General features: G+C 32.3%; 2 protein-coding genes, 1 long non-coding RNA gene and 2 other non-coding genes across 5 annotated transcripts; 2 read left to right on the forward strand and 3 right to left on the reverse strand.

Annotated features, from left to right (window-relative positions):
- The first annotated feature begins 621 nt into the window (after positions 1-621).
- Positions 622-5,995, forward strand: LOC120069124 (metal tolerance protein 2). Its single transcript, XM_039020810.1, has 12 exons — positions 622-1,216; positions 1,374-1,443; positions 2,100-2,197; positions 2,428-2,588; positions 2,984-3,099; positions 3,720-3,816; positions 4,207-4,291; positions 4,508-4,570; positions 4,662-4,767; positions 4,889-5,034; positions 5,170-5,261; positions 5,618-5,995. Exons 1-12 carry the CDS (start codon positions 848-850, stop codon positions 5,733-5,735), a joined length of 1,521 nt encoding a protein of 506 aa, XP_038876738.1. The 5' UTR covers positions 622-847; the 3' UTR covers positions 5,736-5,995.
- A 1,101-nt stretch (positions 5,996-7,096) lies between these two features.
- On the reverse strand, positions 7,097-7,172 carry LOC120069150. The gene has a single exon (XR_005479456.1). It is a non-coding gene; the product is annotated as a small nucleolar RNA Z155 (small nucleolar RNA).
- A 63-nt stretch (positions 7,173-7,235) lies between these two features.
- On the reverse strand, positions 7,236-7,329 carry LOC120069149. The gene has a single exon (XR_005479455.1). It is a non-coding gene; the product is annotated as a small nucleolar RNA R41 (small nucleolar RNA).
- A 1,365-nt stretch (positions 7,330-8,694) lies between these two features.
- Positions 8,695-10,326, forward strand: LOC120069144. The gene is made up of 4 exons (XR_005479454.1): positions 8,695-9,044; positions 9,148-9,219; positions 9,308-9,373; positions 10,181-10,326. It is a non-coding gene; the product is annotated as an uncharacterized LOC120069144 (long non-coding RNA).
- Positions 10,327-12,209: 1,883 nt separating this feature from the next.
- LOC120069139 (zinc finger protein GAI-ASSOCIATED FACTOR 1-like) lies at positions 12,210-15,274 on the reverse strand. The gene is made up of 4 exons (XM_039020823.1): positions 15,040-15,274; positions 14,519-14,915; positions 13,513-13,900; positions 12,210-12,672 (listed from the first exon to the last, which is right to left on the reverse strand). Exons 1-4 carry the CDS (start codon positions 15,272-15,274, stop codon positions 12,211-12,213), a joined length of 1,482 nt encoding a protein of 493 aa, XP_038876751.1. The 3' UTR covers position 12,210.
- Between the last annotated feature and the right edge of the window lie 7,274 nt (positions 15,275-22,548).

The raw sequence follows: 22,548 nt of genomic DNA on the forward strand, positions 1-22,548 counted from the left end.
TTTAAAAAAAGAATAGTTTATCATATAGAAAATTGTGATTGAATAATTAGGTGAATTAGGATACATCACAGTATTTTTCTTCAAAATAATTGAAAAATAATATCACATACACTTTTAATTTTAAGACGTTAATTTTCATATTCAATTGTAACAATTTTTTAAAACAAGAAATGATATATACATATATTTTTGGACCAATTCAATGTAAAGAATATTTTTTTTGGAATGAAGATAAAAGTTCTTAGAGATAAATGAATTATTTTTCAACAAATTGAAACATTCCACAGTTTAGGTATAAATCTAGCTATTCGACTATTTTAGCGTGTACTTTGGATTTAATCAATTTTATTATCTATATTTTTAAATATCAATTTTAGTCTCTATATTTTTAATAAATTTTAAATTTATTTTTTAAAAAAATTATTGATTAAATAATTATTATAATTTTCATAAAAAAAATATTATATGAATATGCTTTCATAATTTACATTGGAAAAATCATGGATAATAAAAATTTTATAGGATAAATTTAATATTTATTGAAAATATAAAAACTAAAATTCAACCCGTTGTATGGAAATAAAATGATATTTTAATCATAATTTTATAATTTAAGGGGAAAAAAAAAGAACAAACAAACAAAAGCATGATCGATGGAGAGACGAAGGTTCTGAACAGAGGAACCGGATTCCCTTTCCTCGCAGATCTGTACAGAATCGGTGCTTCTGCTCTGTTCCATACAGTCTTTCTTTCATTTCTTCAACTTCCACTCATCAAATTCGGAAATTAAACATCAAATTTTACAATCCCAAAGCTTCTGATCATCCAAATCCACCACTTCCCCACCATGAACTCCATAAAAATGGGATATAGATTCCACCGTCTCAATCCCGTACTTCAATCTTTCTATACCAAGCTTTCCTCACCAACCCACAAAGAATTTCATGCAATTCCCTCAATCCAATCTCTCAATCTTCATCCCCAAACCACATTACTGGGAATTTATGATGATCCGACGAGCAAAATCTGCAGAAGGTGGCATTTGGGTCACTCCCACCGCCATGATGATGACCATCGATTTGGGCAAGAGGGTGAGAATATTTTCAAGCTGGGTCTCGGCGCTGACATTGGATTGGCTGCAGGGAAGGCTGTGACAGGGTATTTATCAGGAAGCACAGCTATAATCGCTGATGCGGCTCATTCGGTTTCTGATGTGGTAATTTTGGCTGTCTTCAGTTTTCTTTTTGGTTGAGTTCTTGAAGCCGTCGTTACTGCTCCAACCCTTTTGTTTGTTTTTCTGTTTTTGGTTTTCTATATATATTTGTTTGAAAAGATCCAAATATGTTTGATAACTATTTACATGTACATTTCAGGTTCTTAGTGGAATTGCTTTATGGTCATTTAAAGCTGGGCAAGCTCCCAAAGACAAGGAGCATCCATATGGTCACTCTTGATTTGTACCTACATGCTACTCCATTGTTCTCTCCATATATAATGAACTCTCTGCATAATGGTTTTATAGCCTTGGTTGTAATTTCAAACCTATGAGAAAAATATGAGCGTATGTTAATATTATCAAGTCATTTACTGCCCCCATCTTCTCTTTGGATTTGTTTCATCTCAATTTTAGGACTTCTGAGACTAAGCACTTTAAATTTGAATTGAGGAAAGTGATCACTCCAAGCATAATGAAAAAGTCTTTTGCTTATCCTTAGATCTAAGATCTTTCATGCTCTTGTTATATTTTCATATGGAAATAGTTGATCCTTGGGTTTATAAAATATGTATCTGTAGAGTAGACTCTTTGATAACTTGGATTTCATGAAATCATGATAAAAGCTGTATTTGTAAAACATGTAGTTATTACAGTAAAGTTTCTGACCGTCCAGTAATGCTATTTACCAAAAGGGCTAGGTGTTCTGCATGGTTATAATCCAATTCTGCATTGCCTTTTTTTGTTCAAATTTAAAAATTTACTGTATTTTCCCTGTCAAAGATAACTTTATCAAAGTGATATTCTTTGTCTGGAAATGATAATTTAGAGCTTTCTGTCCCTTTTACTTCTATTTTATGATGTTTTCTCTGTGATATATTCTCAGGACATGGTAAATTTGAGACTCTGGGAGCCCTTGGAATCTCTTCCATGCTTTTAGCAACTGCTGGTGGCATTGCTTGGCATGCTTCAGAACTTTTACTGGTATGCTTGATTATGAATTTGCTTCTGATTGATTTCAGAGGTTTAAGTAATAGATATGTCTTCTAACTCTTTAGACCTAGTGATTATACTTCCACAATCCCAATATTTTTAAGGTTTGAGGAATCTTGCATTGTAACTTGATGAGAAATTTAGTTCACCCAGTACCATTTTGGATTCTAATATCATGGCTTTACTGACTAGGCCTTCCTTCTCTGTTATCCTGCAAGCAGGGCTTGTTGTCAGCAGCTCCTGAAATAGTCAATCAGCCTTTTGGACATGAGAGTCTGCATAACCATAGCCATAATCATGGTGGACATCATCATGGAATCGACATGGATCATCCTATTCTAGCTTTGAATATGACTATTATATCAATATGTATCAAAGAAGGGTACTGAATATGTTCCTTTGTGGCCACCCCTTGTGTTAAGAACTAGGGGAGAATTAAAATACTTACATTACCTTGTTCCCCTATTCTAGTTGAGAAAACCGGAAAATAATCGAATAGGCTGCTTAGTTGACTGCTATTTCCCATCTTTACCTTCTAGGGTCAAATTTTTTTCAGCCATTAGTTTTCCATATAGCAAATTATTTCTCTACTGTCCATCTCTATTCAGAAAATCAGCCAACTTTAAGCTATGCTAATTCCTTGCCTTCTAAACTATATTAAAATGCTCATCTCTATGGCTGTATGCTGCCATATTTCTTCCCGACATATTGTTTGGTTTTCATGTCACATTTTCTCTCCCGATCTTTTATTTCCTCTGAATCTCTTGTTCTCAATAGGCTTTACTGGATGACGAAACGAGCCGGGGAAAAACAAGGAAGTGGACTTATGAAAGCAAATGCATGGCATCACCGTGCTGATGCGATATCATCTGTAGTTGCTCTCATTGGTGTAGGTAAGGAACTAGGTTCTTGTTCTTAACATTCGTTCCTATTATGGATGTATATATGGTTTCAGTATCTTGTAGTCTTAGTAACAAATAAATAAATAACTTCATTTCTTTATTGCTCTTCACTGTTTCTCAAGTTGTTCGGTGAAAACAAGTCATCTTCTTAAAATTTGTGTGAAGGAATAATTACCAATCATCATGTTTACAACCACAGCTAACCATTGGGTGAGCATGAATATAGCATAGAAAACCTTTCTAAGGATTTCAATAGTTCAAATGGGAAGATTGAGTGATATATTTCAAAAAATTTTCAAGGAAGAACTACAAAAGGAAGCATACCAAACCATACCAACCCAGAGAACCCTAGAATCCATACAATTCTCCTGAAAACTTCTGTTCAAATTTAATAATCCAAAGAATGCTGTCTGCATCAGACCAAAGAATGTCCGTTTTCTAGTTTGAAGCACATGTTATGTTCACAAGGTTTTTTCGGTTTCTAGCTCTTTGAGGTTTTAAATTATCAATTTTTGCTCTGGTATTTCTAGATTTTTGTGGAAGTGAAGAGTTTTAACTTTTAACTCCATTCTCCTAAATCCATCTGTGGATTAACATTCTTGGAATTTCAGGAGGTTCCATCCTTGGGGTGAAGTTTCTAGATCCCTTAGCAGGACTTGTTGTCTCAGGCATGATTCTAAAGGCTGGACTTGAAACTGGATACCAGAGGTATAATATTAAATTTTATTTTTTCACTTTTGCCTCAAAACTGCACCCAAGGATTTTTTTGTTGGGTAGTCCGAGTATGAATGTCGGATATGTGATATCTAAGAATGATTGTTTGTTACAGAACATTAAAGGGAGTTCTAATTTTGAAACACGACCAAACTTTTCATTTTAAGTTTCAATAAAAACGACCAACATGTATGAGACAACAAAAATACAAGTCTTCCTGAACTACTTCGAATGCATGACACTCTACTCAATTAAAATATATCCTCTAGGATTGTCTCTTTTGTTGGTGAAGCCTTTAACGTTTCATATTTCAAGTCACTCAAGCATAAAAGATTTGTTTGATTTCTATATTTCTAATTTTCTTCGTAATGTAATGCATTTTAGCATCTTGGAATTAGTGGATGCTGCAATCCCAGCAGATCAAATCAATCCTGTCAAACAAACAATACTGGAGGTTGAGGGTGTCAAGGTAATTAGAAGTTCTCTTAACGTGTAAACTTTAAGGATGATATGAAAGATAATATTTTGACTTTTGGGTGTCCGGTTCTTAGGGGAGGGTAGTTAAAGTATTATGGTATTGGGTGTTAAAAGGCCTGGTCTGACAAGTCCCCTATTGCCATGCTTGTCTTGTTCATTTTGAAAATAACTGCCTATAATCGTGCTAATGTTAGAAAACTGTCTTTAGGGCTGCCATCGCCTAAGAGGAAGGAGAGCTGGCTCTTCTTTGTATCTCGATGTGCATATCGAGGTTCGATCTCTGATTGAATTATGAACATTTTACTACCAGATTTGATTGGTAGACTCCAGTCTACTTTTATTTACTGTTCTTTTGCTTGCAGGTTGATCCTTTTTTGAGTGTTAGTGCTGCCCATTGTATTGGTGAAAATGTTCGTCAAAAGATTCATACATCTCATCCTGAAGTATCCGAAGTTTTTATACACATAGGTACACTGCTTGCTTCATTTCCCTTCTGCATTCATCCAAAATTCTTCTTAAACTGAGTTTTCAGACTCCTTTTATCTCTGGTTATTTTGCTACATGCCCTCATTATCAATCCCCTCTATAGATCCCTCCATTTCACATTTTCCACCCAAGTTATCGGACCAGCAAGCAGGTTCAACCGGAACTTCGAATCAAAATACAGACTTCCCTCTGATTGAGAAGAACATTGAAGCAATCGTTTCTGAAATCATCCTGTCGAAATTTCCTGAGGTGAACATCCTCCAACAGTTCTGATTTGTTCTTTAGAGTTATTAAGCTTGTTTTATGAACCCCTTCATTGAAGTGTTCTAGCCTTTTTATTGATTAAAACGACAGCTTTGATTCTCTGAGTGTGTTTATTTTCAGAACATGCTGGTTGAACGCATTACACCCCACTTGTTGCAAGGCAAGATTCTGCTCCAAATCGAGGTTTCGATGCCTCCCAACTTGCTAATTCGGTAAAACTACTAAGCCCAATAAATATTCATCCGTCTTAGAATCAAACTCTACATGATAAAAGTCGTTTTGTAAGACATAGGTTCAAGACGTAGGTAACAAGAAGAAGAAATTCCTTGAAAGTTGAGTCTTGAACTTTGAGAAGTGTTAGGTCCTTAAACATGTTTAATAGGTCACTTAATTTATAATTTTGCAACGAGTGAATTCATGATTGATAAAGAATTTTTAAGAACTAATTAGAGTGCAACCTCGAACTTCCGAGGGCTAAATATGTGATTTAACAAACATCAAACAAACCTACTTATTTGTTAAAATTGTCACTCTTTATTCTTACTGCAAAAATCTTGTTGGTATCCAGAAATGCAATGGAAATAGCAAAACAAGCAGAAATGGAGATCTTGAAGGCAGCCTCTAACATTGTTCATGTTAGCATTCAGCTTCGTTTGGGACATCAAATTCCACAGCTCACCCATTAATTGACATACCAAAATATAATGGAGACCTATATTTCATGTTTTATACCAATCAAATTTGTTCTTACCCTCATAAATTTTTGTCAAATCAGAGAGATTAAGAGAAGATCAAATTTCCTAATTTTTCAACCAATTAACTTGTTCCCTTCCAAGTAGACTCAGTTTTTAACTTGTTATTTTGATTCCGTTTTTAACTTGTTATTTTGATTCCACATACTAACTATTGAAATATTTATTTCATTTATTCGTATTGCCGTTGTTTAGTAATTGATATTGCTCTCCCTTTCCCTTTTTCTGTTACATTTTAAATATTCACATTCATTTTTATGCGTCTTTAGCCTTTGTTTTTAATTGGGAAATAGATTGTTAACTAACCTGGGGTTCAAGAACTAATTCATTATTAATCCCTATTTTTAAAAATTAAAATTCAACCCACAATTATATCCGTAATTTTCTTGCCATATTTATTGAACATAAACTTCAAATTCCAACCCAAAGTGAATTTAATAATTAAGGTATGGTAAGGATTTTCAGTTCACTTTTCATAAATAGCATTCTCTTGAAAATTTGTTAAAACTAATTTTCTCAATAACTTCAAAAACTTACTTTTTCTCACTAGAGATTCTTCGGAATGAAAAAAATATGAATCTTTCCTTTTCATTTCTATTTTCTACACTTCTAAATTTTCCAATTTTACTACACTACACAAAAACTAGTTTTTGATAAAATTGATATAAAATTTTGATGTTTGATGAGAATTGATATAAAATTTTGAAAGATTACATAATATTTAAAAACTCGATAAAATCTCAATATTAACATTTGGGTAGAAAGTCCAAAACATAAATAAATTAAAAAAAAGGTTAAATTTTGTGTAAATCCAATGATCGATCGGATAAAAAGAACTATAGAAAAGGGTGCTAAGGAAGCTATTTCTAACAATTTCCCTAGAAAAGTTTCTTACGTGTAGAACTCATCGAAGAAAAGGAAAATCATGTATCAAAATTGAAATTGATGCACTCCTTGAAAAACATTCATTTCAATTTGAATACATTTAAAGAATGTTTTTATTTATAAAAAATTCATAATCCTGGTGAAAAGAGAAATATTCATAATCAACGCATCATATACACACACACACACATAAATTTGAAATCATGAATATTATCATCTGGATGAAAATAAAAAGAAACTTTAAAATCCAATGCATAAAAACGAATATTTGAGGTTTCAAATTGAATAATACAAATTATACAAGAATTGAAAAAAAAAGGCAAGAAAAAATCATGTTCGGATTACAAGGTACGATAAAATCACGAAAAAAAAGGAAAAGGAATGGAAGACCGGTGTGCGATTAACGGAGCCATTGATCAGATAATTGTAGTCTGAATTTAGAAGTCAACAAGCATAGATTCAGAAAAGAGGATCATCATCTCAATAACTCCGGAAGAAATTTTGTAAAAGAATGAAAATTAATTCAAAAGAAAAAGGTGAGAGGAGAGTTTGGGGCTCAGAAGGATCAATTGGTGATTTTCATAATCACATGAAGATGAACTTCCTTCAGAAAATAGGTAGTTTTCAACATCATTGCCTCATAAAACTCCAAACCCTACAAACAGATTAAAAAAAGACGCCATAACCAGAACTCGAAGAAGGCAGAAACATAAAGAAACAGAGACGGAGCTGATGATCAAATTTCAGGGTTTAAGGTTCATTTATAGTGAAACTTTAGGGTTAGGGTTTTCGATTCGGATACGAAACGCTGCGTTTCAAACATTTGGGCCTCAACCTACTTTCTATAACCAGGCCCAATACATCAAATATGTTTGTTTGTTTTTTTTGAAAAAATAATCAAAATAATTAAAATTTCTTTTTGGGCTGTTTGGGATATTGAGTTGAGATAAGATGTCTGAAGTTTATATAATGTATATGTGTATTTGGGGTGCAGATGGGTGTTTGAAACTTTTTATTCAATAATTCTATCCATCTTTCTTTGGATAAAATATGGATGACAATTTTTTCTTTTAATTTTTAAAACTTTTCTTTCTTTCTTTATTTTTTTTTGGACAATAAACAATAATTAACTTACTACATTTTTTATAGAAATATGGTTAAATAAAATGAGAAACTAAAGCGAAATCAAAACTTTTGATTTTAGCTAATTTTTCTCCATGAATTTCATTATTATCTTCTTTTTTTTCTTCTTCTCTATATTTTTACTATGTCATGATTTTTTTAATTAAATCTCCCCCATCATCGTAACCGCCAATAGAACGTTACCATATTTCTTCAACAATTTCATTTTTATTTCCTCTAAATTTGGAGGATCATTAGAGAACAAATCTCTATTTTTTCACTAATTCTTGTTGGAAAATGTTTCAACAAAGAAAAAAATAATTAAATTTGATGGGTTTTTTTATTATATGTTACATACTTTTCAATTACATACATATTTTTCGTCTAAATATTTTTAACATTCATTTGGTATGTGAGTAACACCTCGAATTTTGTTCTTAATGCAATTTCAATATTTTTTAGTATTAAATGACATTTTTTTAATTTTGGAAATTTAAGTGTAATTATTGTGATTTGATTGCTAAGAAAAGGGTGATTCGTTTTAATCGTTTAATTAGAAGAAAATTGTGGAATTTGGATTATTTTTTGTCACCCAAATTTAATTTGAAATTGATGCCAAGAAAATTTTAAGGGAAAATAATTAAAAGCATGGTGTACTTCTCCTGTTTGAACCGGGGTTTTGAAACCAAACTTCTCAGGAGGATAGATGGGGCGATTCAGGTGAGATCTAATGTAGATCCAACTTTCTATTGACTCGTGGGATGGGAGAAAAAAAAAAGAAAGATAAAACATAATAGAATAAAATAAAATAAGATATTTTATTTTCTTTTATTATATTTTTATTTCTTTATTATTATTTTTTCCTTTTTCCTTTTTTTTTTTTTTTTCTTTTTCTTCCCTCCCTCCCCCCTTCTCCCTCGTTGAATGCCCTCCTTCGCGCCAGATCAAGAATTCGCCAGCCCCGACTTCAGTGCCAACCACCCCCTCGCCCAGCCTCATTCGTCGTTCACTGTCCAGCCTCGGTCGTCCGTCGTTCCGATCGAAGCTCGCCAAGCCAGCCTTCCTTCCTAGTTGCACCGCGCGAGATTCTCCCTTCGCCGCCCGTTTCGCCTGTTGTCGCTGGTTCGCTCCTCTAACCGTCCGCTCGTGCTGATCGTCGGTTGAGCCAGCCGACCTTCTTCATCTAAAGCATTGCCCAGCCCCCGTTGATGGCTTTACTACCGGATCTGTTGTTGGGTAAGTTGTTTGACATCTTGGTTGTTTTAGAGTGCCCATCGATTTGGTGAGAGTTTTGGGTCATGATTTAGTTTGCCTTTATTTGTTTGTTTTGGATTCCTAGCCGCCGTCCATTGGGAGAAGGATATGACTGAAGAGAGATTTTGGAGATTGGAATCTTGAGGGTGGTCGTTGGGTAAGTTGATTGGTGATAATTGAATTAGATTTTGTAGGTTTGGGTTATCGCTTCAAAGGTTGAAATTAATATTATGTTTTGTGTTAAGGAAATTGAATTCAAGGATTGGTTGATGGAGACTATTGTTGGGATTAATATCTGAAGTTAGCTTGAGGTAACTAATCTTACTATTGGAACTGCCCTCGTGCTAGGCAATGTAGTTATGATTTACTGAGGATTTGTTGATGGTTTGATGTTTATGTATGCCTTGCTGACATGAGGATTTAAAAGACTAGATGCACATAGAGATATTTGAATGCTAGCATGATTTGAGTATATTATTATTTTTGGAGATTTTGCTGAATCTGACGATGATGAGATGTATATGTATGTTATAAAACTATGATGACAAAATTTATATGTATGTTATAAAACCATGATGAGATGTATATGTATGTTATAGAACCATGTTATGATACTTGTGATGTTGAGATCGTGATAGTGTCCTCACTGATTAGTTAGATGCCCACTAAAGGTTGTGTGTCCTTCGAGATTCACTAGAGGTGATGCTTTCCTTTGGGATTCACCAGAGGTTGTGTGTCTTTCAGGATTCACTAGAGGTAGTGGTTTCATTCGGGATCCACCAGACGTTATGTTTCCTTCGGGATTCACTAGAGATGGTGCTTTCCTTCGGAATTCACCAGAGGTTGTGTTTCCTTCGGGATTCACTAGAGGTGGTGTCTCCTTTGGGGTTCACCAGAGGTTGTGGGTCCTACGTGACTTACTAGAGGTAGTAGGTATACTTAATTATAGTAGGATGAAATTCAGTATACATGTATGTATGTGTCCCATGAGGACTAAGAGACTGCTTACATTCCACTAGAGGTAGACATCTAGAGGACATAGATGCCTAGCCTGACCCCAGTAGTGGGGTTACTTATTGAGTATTTTATACTCACCCTTTCTCATGTTTATGTTTCAGGTGAGGGTAGGGACATGTCGGCGAATGACAAGAGGAATCCATGAACGAGCCACCGGGGACCAGTTTTATGCTTCTGCTCATGATATTTAGATTTCTTTTCATGTTTTTTACTTTCAGTTTTGATGTTTGAAACTTACTGTTAAGATTTGTTTTCAGACCTATTTATTATCATTTATGATTTATGAGTACCCTATCATTTGTTTTTAATATTCGAATTTAATGAAGGTATTTTGAATTTACCTTATTTATTTAGCATTTATTTCATTATAAAGGGGTGTTGTTTTAAGTTCCATGCATGCATGTGTTTAGTAACGGCTTAGCTTGAGTCCTAGGGGGTTGGGTCGTTACAATAATATTTTTTATATAACAACCCTACAACAGTTACTAGTCTTATAGTAGTTAGAAGTGGTTTCGAAGTTGATTATCGAAGATGATTTTTGCTACAGTTTGTAGTCAAAGATGATTGTTAGAGCCTGAAGTTGGTTGCATGAAGGTGTATTAGAGTTGGTTGTCGAAGTTTGTCATTAGAGATGATTTTCGAATCCCGGAGTTGGTCAGGTGAAAGTGGTCGTCGAAGATGATTTTCTTTGGAGATTGTAGTCGAAGGTGACTATTGGAGTCCGAACTAGTCGCATGAAGGTGGTATTAGAGTTAGTTATCGAGTTTGTCGTTGAAGGGGTTGTCGAAGCCTCGAGTTGGTCGTCGGAGTTGCTCATTCAAAGGTGATTATCGAATGTGATTTTCATCAGAGTTTGTAGTTAGAGGTGGTTGTTGGAGCCTAGGAAGATGGTTGTCGGAGTTGGGTCACCGGAAGTGATTGTTGGAGGTCAAAATTGGTTGTCGGAGTTGGTCATTGGTTGCCAGAGCTGTCATCGGAGGTAGTTATCGGAATTCGGATTTCGTTGCCAGAATTTTCATCAAAGGTGGTTGTCGGAGCTCAGAGTTGTCATCAGAGGTGGTTGTCGAAACCTGGAGTTGGTTGCTAGAGTTGTCATCGGAGTGGTTGTCGGAGTTCGGAGTTAGTTCTAGGAATGCAACAAAGGTCGATTGGTGGAGCCATTGAAAACATGGGAAGAAGGGAGAATTGGGGCGAGTTGCTAAAATATACCAACTCAACTCCACCAACATTTAAAGTTGGTGGGCCAAATAATGAGTTGGTATATTATACCAACTCAACTCATGTTGGTGAGTCAAACATACCTTTTATTACTTTGTAACTTGTTCAATTTTAATCAATGCACTATCAAATGTCAAATTTTAGTCAATATATTTTTAGAAAATTTTTTATTATCCAATAACATTTTCACTATAGATTTTAGAAATGATCTAATGTATTTTCTTACTTGATAATAAAAAATTAATAAAAATTATTTAACTGATTTTTAATAAAATTTAACTTAGAGAGATTAAATTTAAAATTTATAAAAAGAATAGGAAATCAAGGAAGTGAATACACATTATACTCTCTAATCGATAAGGAAAAAATCTCTAAGTAGGATCAACAAGATACAACACACATTGCTTTACATAGAGCAATACATATTGCAAGATGTTCAAGTTTTGTTTATAACAAAATCAGTCAACCATTTTGCAGTAATAAGATAAGAGCAAACTATTGGTGAAGCTAGAGGGAGTGGATGCTTGAATAATAATGTGAATGGCTATTTAAAAAGATGCTTGACAATATTTTCATTTGAAGTGAGAATTGTGGAAAAATACAACTAAAGGTACAACATTGAGTTAGGAAAAAAGAGAAGATATCCACTATTACTCCACATGTTCGAGCCATGCCATTAATTTTGATTGCAAACCAAGAACAAAGCTCTATGAGACTTAATTATATCAAAAGTGGATAGTATCATACGATATTATATCACGTAAAGAGAGGTCTATTGTTACAAATTTTCAATAATATGATATAGTATATATATAGTATATATATATATATATATATATATATATATATATATATGTTAAGTATTAGATTTCACTAACAAGTTTAGATTAGCTTCATAAGCCAATCCTCTCCCTCAAAACTCAAATATGGATTTGTCAACGTTTGAATCCTTATGAAAGTTTTGCATCTCAAAATGTTTCATAATTGGCATCATCTCCTCGTGATGGTGGCTTTCATTTCCTTGCAATTGCCTCAGCCTCCACCCTCTTTCTCCCAACAAATCTAGAGTCATCATCTGACTCTCTTTGCTGTTGTTATCGCCACTTGAAAACCTCGATATCGGTTGCCATTGGCCCTTTTCATGGACGACAAAACTCGAGCTATTGCTAGTACAATTATCTTGTTCTTTCATCATCATCATATGTCCGTACATTTCCATATTCATCCCTACCATGTCTGGTTGATCAGAATGTGGCATTTCCAACAATGGTGACTTCAAAACACCAACAGAACTTGTAGTTGCTCCTATTTGTGCAGCTTTTTGTAACAAGGCGGTCGCAGATGTTACCAATGCTGTTGTCGCCAACCCAGAATCCTGGAGCAAGGACAGATCCAGAAATTTTCATAAATATAAAATTTTAGTTATAATTAACTTCTTATACATATAATCATTAAATTGATTTGAAAATTGAGAGTGAAATTATATATCTAAATTTATGTGACAAGACCATTTGTTAGATAGATTGGGTGGGTTGCACAAGATAGATACATCTCGGGATGCACCCAAGTAGTTTTAGAAACTTAGAGAATGAATGAGACTACCAAAAAGAATATTTATAATTCCTTCAAATTTCTAAAACAATAACAAAAAATTTGTCCTTTTTTCTTCTCTGAGATGGCTTAATATTTCTTGAAATATACACCAATCTAAGTGAACCATAATTTACCACGTGACAATTTTTTCTTTAAAAAACAAGATATTTTGTAAATATCTTTTTTCTTTTGTGATTAAAGAAGATACATGAAAATGGGTGCAACCATATTGCTCATATTTCTCCTCAAAATATTTAAAAATTTATCAAGTATTATGATACATAAGCTTACCACATTTAACACATATACTGACGAAAATGTATAATTACAAAACGTTAATATGTTATTGTAATATATTAATATTTTTGGTAAAAATAAATCTAGCTTAATTAATATAGTATTTGTATTGTCAACCTCGAAGTTAGAAATTTGATTCTCCACCCTATATATGGTAAAAAAACAAAAAAACATACTAGCATTTTAAATAACAGAGAAGAAATTGAAAAAGCATTCCAACATGTATTTAAGTTGATCATTAAGTATAGTTATTTATTTATTTATTTTTAATATAAAGACATTAAAAGAGAGACTATTATTCTTTCCTTCTTTGCTTCGCCCTTACCTGAAGGCAGCTGTTTTTGCTGTCATAAAGGCAACTAAAGCGCGAAGAGGTGGTGGAGCTGAGCTTAAGGCTTGAGAAAGAAGAAGAGTTGTTGCTGCTTCGAGGTCCGGCCATGAACAAGCCTCCAGGCGCACCGGTGGCCGGGGCAGGGAATGGTGGGGTCGAGTTGTTGAGTTCTTGAGGGAGGGATTTAAAAGGGTTTTTTTTATCATAAGGGTTGAATAATTCAGGTATGATTGATGTTCCAAAATGAGGGAGTTTTGGACTGGAGATAATTGAGATTGGTTCTATGTTATTATTGTTATTGTTGAGAGTTCCTTGCTTTAGTTTGTTGTTTTCTTCTGTTAATGCATTGCAAAAGGCTCTGTGGGTGATGAAACTGTCCCTTCTGCAAAGAAAGACCAACCACTACAAGAAAACTGAGATTGCATGACGTTTACAAACGGTTGTTAATACTTTTCGTGACAGTTAATTTTTCGATCGTAGAATCACATGCCAACGTAAGAATATTAATGACACTTTAAAAACTTCTCATAGTTAAATTTTCAATGAGAATATATTATTGTCAACAACAAACAATTTTTGACAATTATAAATTATCACTTTCAAGTGTACTATGAAATCTATAAAATTAAATAAATAGCTCAATTGACATATGAGTATTTTTTAGTAATAATGAAGTTTGTGGTTCTAATCTTCTTGCTCTCCGTTGTACTTGAAAAAACAAAATTGTAATCAAATCGTAAAAATTGAAAACTAACTTAAGCAAACCATCAATCTTAAAAATAATACCGAGTGTTTAATTTTGTTCACGAAGAGTGATAGCTAATATGTCGTCTTTTAAACAACAATCCATATAGTAAAAAAGATGTTAATTAACCTTACATAAATCTAAACATAAAAAAAATGCTCACATGTAAATATGAAGAAAAATTCAATGAGAAAAGATGAAGAAAAATAGTTTTCAATTGCATATATATAAAATGATGATGACTGAGTGTCAAACCTGGAAAAGAGAGTTCCACAATCACATTTGTATTCCCTAGTGCCACAAGTCTTTTGATGAGCCTTCAAATCAGACTGAACTGCATATTTCTTGGAGCATTTCTCACACTTCCATTTCTTCTCCCCATGCTTTCTACTAAAATGCTTCTTAATTCCGGTAAGATCGCCGAGAGCTCGAGCTGGGTTGTGATGAACGCACGTTGGTTCAGGGCACACATAGACCCTTTTCTTCACTTCGGCACCGGTTCGTTGCCGGAGTTTCCATGGAAGGTTGTGTCCTCTCCTATGTAATTGAAGGTTTTGATCTCTTTGAAACCCCTTGTTGCAAATCTCACACACAAACCTATTTCTAGCCATTAGGGTTGTTGGTGATAGAGCAATAACTTCAGCATTTGGATCTACAAAATAATTAAGAGATAATTGAAATTCAAACAGGAATTGACTATTATGATATCATGTTAAATCATTATATCGCAATTAACGAATTCTCGAGAAATAAAAGAATCGATGAATGGAATTTGCCTGGAGTGCCGGGAAGATTTCGCTTCTTCTTAACTCTTTGTTGGTGGTGATAAAGTGAATTGGATGAGCCATGGGAATTGGTTTGATCTCCATTGGGAGAGCCATAGAGGAAGTGATTAAGAAGTTGATGTTGATTATTATTGTTTTGTTCAACTTGTTGTAATTGATTTTCCACACTATTGGCTGAAGACAAGTTTGCATGATGATCTTCACCTGTAATGTTTGAGATTCCCATACATAAGAAACAAAACAAACAAGGTGAGGAATAAAATGGACAAATTAAAGTAAATTTTGTCTGATTTATTATTATTAATTTTTTCTCTTTTTCTAGTAAAATTTGGTTTTTCCTCACTAAATTTAAGGAACTTGGTTTTTTTCAACTCTCAACACAAAATAAGGAAATGTGTTTGGGTTATAGGAAGACAAAAAAGAGGGAAATTCTCCTTCATTTCTGATCATTCAACCAAAAGGAAGAAGTAAAAAAAACTGTGAAATAACATTGGGGATGCTGCTTTGTGAGTGGTTTGGCCATATATATATATATTAGGCAAAGTTTTTTAAGTTGGCCATCCTTATTTTTCTTTCTTCATTACTTCTTTACAATATTTTTAGTGGTAAATAAGGTAAATAGTACAAGTTTTATATCAGTTGTGTTATGTTTGATCTCCTCATCTTTTTTTAATCTTTATTTTATAAAGAATTAATTCTTTTTACCTCATATGTATCGCAATTAGGTTGACATATATTTTCGTTCTGAAGCTTTTCTTTAACCTTCTTTTATCTGTATGGTTCTTTTGAACTCTTATCCAGCCCCCTACTGATATTTTATGAATGAAATCTTTAGGATTGGAATATGACGAGAGTGTTAAGAATGTGTCAACCTAGTCGAGATATTTTGATGTATCTTCTAATCCCATATCCTATTGTATATTTATCCAAAAAAAAATTATATATATATATATAGAGAAAGGTCAACAAGCCAATTTTAATCTTTAATCTTTAGTTTTCTTTTACATGCAATCGGAAATTTGAATGAGGTGAAGTATTTAAAATCGTTTGTGTACCAACCAAGAAAAATCATATAATTAGATTCAACCAACAAAACATTTTTATGTATAAAAAAATTAAAGCACCTGACTTTAATATAAAAAAATTATGGAAAATTGTGCTCAAACTCATAGTAAATTTGCTCAAGTGGACTAAAATACATTTTAATTTTATCATGACTAGAAAATTAAGAGTCTGTTTGGTAGATAATCTGAAAACAGAAATTTGAAAATAAAGAATTCAATGCAAATGAAGTTATATTTCATGTTTTCAGATATGTATTTGATAACAGATTCAAAAATTAAATTCCAATTTAAACAAATTTTCATTTAGTTATCGACTAAATATTAGGTTGAATATAAACTATTACTAAATAATTTTTGAACTTTTTTTATGTTAAAATTTTTGTATAATTATTATTTTGTAATATCATATAATATATATAATATATTACATATTTTAAATTTAACAAAAAATAATTGAGTTTATAATATGAAATTGTTTAATTATTGAAAAATTCTTATAAATAGAAAAATCCCAAAAATATTTACACTTTATATAAAAGGTTACAAAATAGCTTATACTTTTGGAACTTTTTGTTATAAAATGGAAATATTTTTAAATATTTTTTTTATATTTAAAAAGACCCCATAATTATTTTTGCTCTTTATCACTTTTAATATAATTCTGCATTTTAAAAGTTTGAATTCAAAATTTGGAAACACTGAAAACATAAAAAAATCGTTTTTAGAATTTATACTGTTTGGATCACAGAATCGAGAAACAGTTTTTGAAAATAGAATCCAGACTACCAACCAGACACATATTACTGAATTTAGTGAATCTGAAAACATAAAACAAAATTTGACTTGACTAACAAATAAGTCCTAAGTAACTCTTCAATTTTTACTCTTTTTTTCTTCTTCTGACAGAAGAGTATTTTTCATTTTTATTGTTTAAATTATTCAACATATTTTTCTTTATTTTTATAAATTTTGAAATTGAACCTTCGCCAAGATATCAATATGCATTTCAAGTAGCAACAAAAATAATGTTCAAATTTTATTTTGATTTTTGACCTTCATACTCCTCATCTATTCTATTTTTAGTTTTCGAATTTAAGATTAAAAAATTATTTTAAATGTATGAACTTCTTCGTTACTCAATGAACATTTTTATGATTATCTAATTGCTCTTAGTTACAAATTAGTTGTATATAAATTATATATGTTTTTTACTTTAACAAACGTGGGTGGAAGATCAATATTATTATTATTATTATTATTATTAAGGAAAAGGAATGAAACATTTTAAAATTAAGGAAAATTATTTCAAACGACAAAACTGTAAAAAATTATTTATAAATACAACAAAATATCACAATTTACATGATAGACCGCGATAGACTATATCTATCATGACACAGGTAGACACATATATTAGTCTATTGCACTCTATTGCAGATAACAAGTAAAATTTTACTATATTTGTAAATATTTTAGTTCATTTTCCTATATTTGAAAATAACCCCTTAATTAATTTAGCATAGAAGGTTGATATACCTACATTGGGATCTAATTTTCCCTCATTATTTGTGTCCTGTCGAAGTTCAAATTTTTAATTAAAAATGTTAGTCTCTTAAAAGTTAAAGCCTCTATTTACTTCAAAAATTTATGAAAAATTATACTCCATTTTTTTAAAAAAAAAAGAAATTGGAATGCAAGGAAAACAAAATATGTGCATGCGTATGTAATTTGATCCCAAATAAAATAATATTGTTTACTTATATTCATAATAATAGTTGAATTATTTCGATTCAACCAGAATTACTTTTAAATAGATATACTAGAATCAATATATTTTATTTAACCATTCACAATTTATTTACATTAGATTGTAAAATAAAATTAATATAGTTCAATTGATCATAATATATAGTTTATTATTCTCAAAATTAAAAGATTTAATTTAAATTCGGTCGAGTCGAATTTTTCAGATTGTCACACTAATACACACAATTAGTAGCCACAAGTTAAAAGGTAAACAACAATAAGCAAAGATATTAGAAATTAAAAAACAGAAAATGAGACAAAAATTGGAACACATAATAAACATTAAGGAATTAGTCATAAAAAAGAATGCTTAGTAATAAACGGCAATTATCGATATATTTGATGATGACAAACACAACTGTCCAACAAATTTCTTTATCAATGAACGAAAAAGAAAATAGTGTGTTAATTAATTAATTAGTATTAATATACTCTTAATTAATGCTTCAATAAAATTCCCCACTTGCTAGTCGACATGAGCTAAGGAATAACTTGGATGAATGCAATAAAAAAGACAAAAGGTGTTCCTTTGGCCAACTTGTATATTTTATTAATATATTAACTTTTTTAAAAAGATATTAAAATATGATGGGTTAACTTTTAGGAATAATATGTAGTTTAAGTATTTTTCTAGTACATTTCTAAAATCTAGTTTTTCTTATGCTAATGATAAAAATTGGTACAATTTTTTTTCTAGGCCAAGTACAATTTTAGTTCGATGAGAGAAGATTATGAAATAGTCAAATTCAATTGATCGGTTAAAATTTACTTACGTGGGTTAAAATATGCTAAAAATATCATTTTTTTGTCTTTATACTTTGAATCATTGATGCATTAGAGGTTTTTGTTGGGAGATAGAAATCAAACAAATCTAACAACACACTACTCCCTAACGTCTCATTAAGAATGAGGAGAATACTATCTGGAAAAACATCTTTTCAGATCAAAAGAGCAACTTAAAGAGGATGCTAAAACTACCAAAACATGAGCTGCTTTGTTCTCCTCATCAGGACCATGACAAAAGCATTTAGTGTTAACAAAGTTTCCACCACAAAGAATATTCTCAATGTGGACACCAACCTCAGATTAAGAGGACACATCCCTATTAAGAAGCTTAATGACCTAGTGTATTGGACTCCACCTCTGTTGGGGGATTTGAGCCTAACCACCCTCCCTCAATCGCCTTCAAGCCCTCATCCACGACTTCGACTTTCAGCAGGCACATGTTTTGTCTTTTAGAAATGAATTTATAACCATCCAAGATAACGTAACCATTATGATTCCGAACAATCCACCCTAACCCAACCCTTCCTTTTTGGGGAGACTAGGTCGTATTCACATTCAACTTCCAAACTCCACCTTCAAAAAACAGAAGAACAAAGTCAATAGCAATTTCGATGGAAATAAAATCATGAACGCATTTTCTAAAACAAATCTAGTTCCTTCGGTTTCAAAGGCTTCACATGATTGAAAAAAATAAGGTAAATTGGCGAATAAAATTAATATAAAAAATATAAAATATGATTAAAAAAATCAAAATCAAACATTTGGGTTAAAAAATCTAATTTTTCTTTTTCTTTTTCAAATCCTTTCTATTTTTCCCTCCCATCCTCTCTTTCTTCTTCATCTTCCCCATCAAACTCCCTCTCTTCCCACACCCTTTTGTTTTTCCCTCGAAATTATACTCTTCTAACATTTTCAGTAGATGTTCGATAAGATTTGCTTTTCTGATCACCAAAATGAATGGCTTCATCGATACTTTCAATCCCAATCCCAGCTATATGATTTAAGTTATACCCAAATTACATAGGCATCCAAACCACCGAAATGGGTTCTAGGCATTTTATCTCTAGGTTTCTTGTGTTGGGTTTATTAATGGATATAAAAGAAATGAGCTAAAATCTACTTTATTAAAGCAAGCCTCCAGCTGAATCAGTTTGTTCCAGCTCACTTCACACTAGATAAACAAAACATTTATTAGAGAAGTCAGCTGAAAATAGAAAACAATTTCTCATAACTATTGTCCTTAACTGTTACTCTATATAAATGTATTCTGTAACAATAAATATAGTAGTAGGAGAGTGTTCGTGAAGGAGTGTGAATCTACAGAAGACAAATTGAGTGAAGATTTCAAAAGGCTTAAATAAAAGAACAAAGAACTTCACACCTTGAGAGTGGATGTAGGTCAAAATGACCGAACCACTATAATCACTGTGTAGATCTTCTTCTTCTCTACTCATTTCTCAAATTGCATGCTTGTTTCTTCGATTCTTCACTTAAAGATTTTGCACAAATTCATTAAGAAACAAAGAAGTATCAAAGAGAACGAGTTTGAATCTTAGAAAGAGAGAGAAAGTTTTTGTAAAATGAATACTGATTGAAAAGAGAAAAATTCTATCAGTTTTTTATGCTTCAACTATGTGGCAAATTGTTATCCATATTTGTCACCTACTATAATTTAATTGTACCTTTAAATTCTAAAGTAGATTTGTAATTGGGCTTAGTAAAATCTGAAGATACAAACTATCGACCCAAAAGGGGTTTGGGCTTAACAACTGGTATCAGAGCCTTTGATCTCCAAGAAAGCTCCAAGAACTCTTCAAGAAACCTGTCAAGAAACACAAAGAAAGTCAAGAATGGTAGTAGCTCGATATGAGGTGGAGAAATTTATAGAAATGAGGATTTTCAACTTTGGATGAAAAGAATTCAAGCTGTATTAGCTTTTTAGAAGGTTTTAAGGGCAATTGAGGATCCTAAAACCTTGCCCACAACTATCACTGATGAAGAAAAGCAGACTATGGAAGAAGTAGCTTATGGGACACTGATCTTGAACAGACAATACAGCTTAGGATCCTCAATTGCCCTTAAAACCTTCATAGGGTGTATTTTTATTGATGACCTGCCTACGTCAGTGATAGTTGTGCCTAATAAGCTCTATGTTAGAGAAAAATTGTTCTCATTTAAGATGAGTGCTTCAAAATCTTTGGATGCAAATCTTGATGAGTTCATGCTACAGAAAGAACCGAAGACAAGAAATAAGATTGCAGGTAGTTGAAATGTTGTCGACTTCTTTCTATTATGTTGTTGTAACCACCAGAGTTTCATTGTTGACCATTAAGCCTGTGTATATAAAGGAAAACGCATGTGAGAAAAACGTAAGAAGAAAAAGAGAGAGAACAAGGCATTCGTTACGTAATAACTTTGAAGAAGAAGTAATAAAAGAGACCCTCCTGATTTGCACAGTTTACGTAGGCCTTTGGCCGAATCACTTAAACTCTTGTGTTCTTTCTTTCTAACTCTACAATCGTCTAGCATTTACTTAAGTATCGTTTACACGATTGTGTAGTTCCTATCGCATCGTGTACACGATCGTTTAGCTCAGCATCCAATCATCTATACGATCATCTAGCTCTCCAGCTATCATCTATACGATCGTTTAGCTCCAATCAACTGTCGTCTACATGATCGTCTAGCGCTTCATTCTATCGTTTACATAATTGAACTATTGTCTAGTCTTGGATCTTTTTCTACACGATTGAGCACTCTAATTTATTAATTTTGACATAAACGGAAACATGCTTAAACAAAGTTTAATGGGTTTCAATACATACCTTTGAAGAACCGTTAAAATCTTGATTTCCAGTTGCAAAATCCTTCAAATCTTTGTGCAGACCACCACAAGATCTTCCCTACTATTCTCTTGATGCTTTAGATTAAGTTGTGGGACTCAAAATAAGCTGGAGTCAAAGGGAATTTGGAGAAAGCTCACTGCAACAACCCAAATGAAGAACACCTTCTTCAACCGAATTTTTCAGAAAAATTCATTCGGTTGCCTCAGTTGTATCATCTCAACTTCACTCCAATCTCTTCAATATATTGCAGACTATCATGCAAAGAGATTTGCTGCATGGGATGCAGTTCATGCTAGGAGTAAATGAAGGTTGAAAATGGTGGCTTTCATTGTGAGCAAGTTGAAGATGAAGATGAAAAATCTCATTTTTCATTTTGTGTAATTTTCTATTTCCAAAAACCAAAATTGATTTAAAAAATATATTTTATTTCTAAAATAAAAAATTTATTAATTTTACAAATTAATTTCATAAATTGATTTTCTAATAAAATTAATAAATAATTATTTAAATAATTTTAATAATTCTAATTAATTTAATATCCAATATTAAATTAATTTTACATAAATCCATCTTCATATATTTAAATCATATTTAAATATATATTCTCCAATTCCGTTTGATTCTAATTTGAACGTTTCAAATTAACTTATCACACTAGAGCTAATCCATTTCCAGGCTAGGACCAATCTAACCCCCATTCGTTAACTAATAGGCCACTCCACTAAAGCCCATAGTTGAACTCCCCTCACTGTAGATATATTATGTCCACTCGATATAGCCATGATTAGTAAGTCAATCCTTCAGGTTGTTCATAATAACAGCTGAGTCGAATCTTTATTTTACCCCCGAAATTACCTCTTGTTCCTTAAGATCCCACTGATCCCCTAATGAACAATTTTTTTGTGATCCAATCAACAAAACCGAGTCCTTCTCAGTCCAATGAGAGGGTGGGATCCCTTGTTCAAGACTCATAATCTGCACTTAAGGGAACAACCTCT

The sequence above is a fragment of the Benincasa hispida genome, unplaced genomic scaffold (genome assembly GCF_009727055.1).
Source record: "Benincasa hispida cultivar B227 unplaced genomic scaffold, ASM972705v1 Contig245, whole genome shotgun sequence".
Taxonomy (NCBI): Eukaryota; Viridiplantae; Streptophyta; class Magnoliopsida; order Cucurbitales; family Cucurbitaceae; genus Benincasa; species Benincasa hispida.

Bases quoted from the DNA above. Each gene is read 5' to 3' on its own strand.
- LOC120069139 (XM_039020823.1), bottom strand. From the start codon at position 15,274: ATGGGAATCTCAAACATTACAGGTGAAGATCATCATGCAAACTTGTCT. The intron at 14,916-15,039 runs GCAAATTCCATT...ATTATTTTGTAG, and splicing joins AAATCTTCCCGGCACTCCAG to ATCCAAATGCTGAAGTTATT. The intron at 13,901-14,518 runs GTTTGACACTCA...CTTTCTTTGCAG, and splicing joins TGTGGAACTCTCTTTTCCAG to AAGGGACAGTTTCATCACCC.
- LOC120069124 (XM_039020810.1), top strand. From the start codon at position 848: ATGAACTCCATAAAAATGGGATATAGATTCCACCGTCTCAATCCCGTA. The intron at 1,444-2,099 runs GTCACTCTTGAT...ATATATTCTCAG, and splicing joins AGACAAGGAGCATCCATATG to GACATGGTAAATTTGAGACT. The intron at 3,817-4,206 runs GTATAATATTAA...AATGCATTTTAG, and splicing joins CTTGAAACTGGATACCAGAG to CATCTTGGAATTAGTGGATG.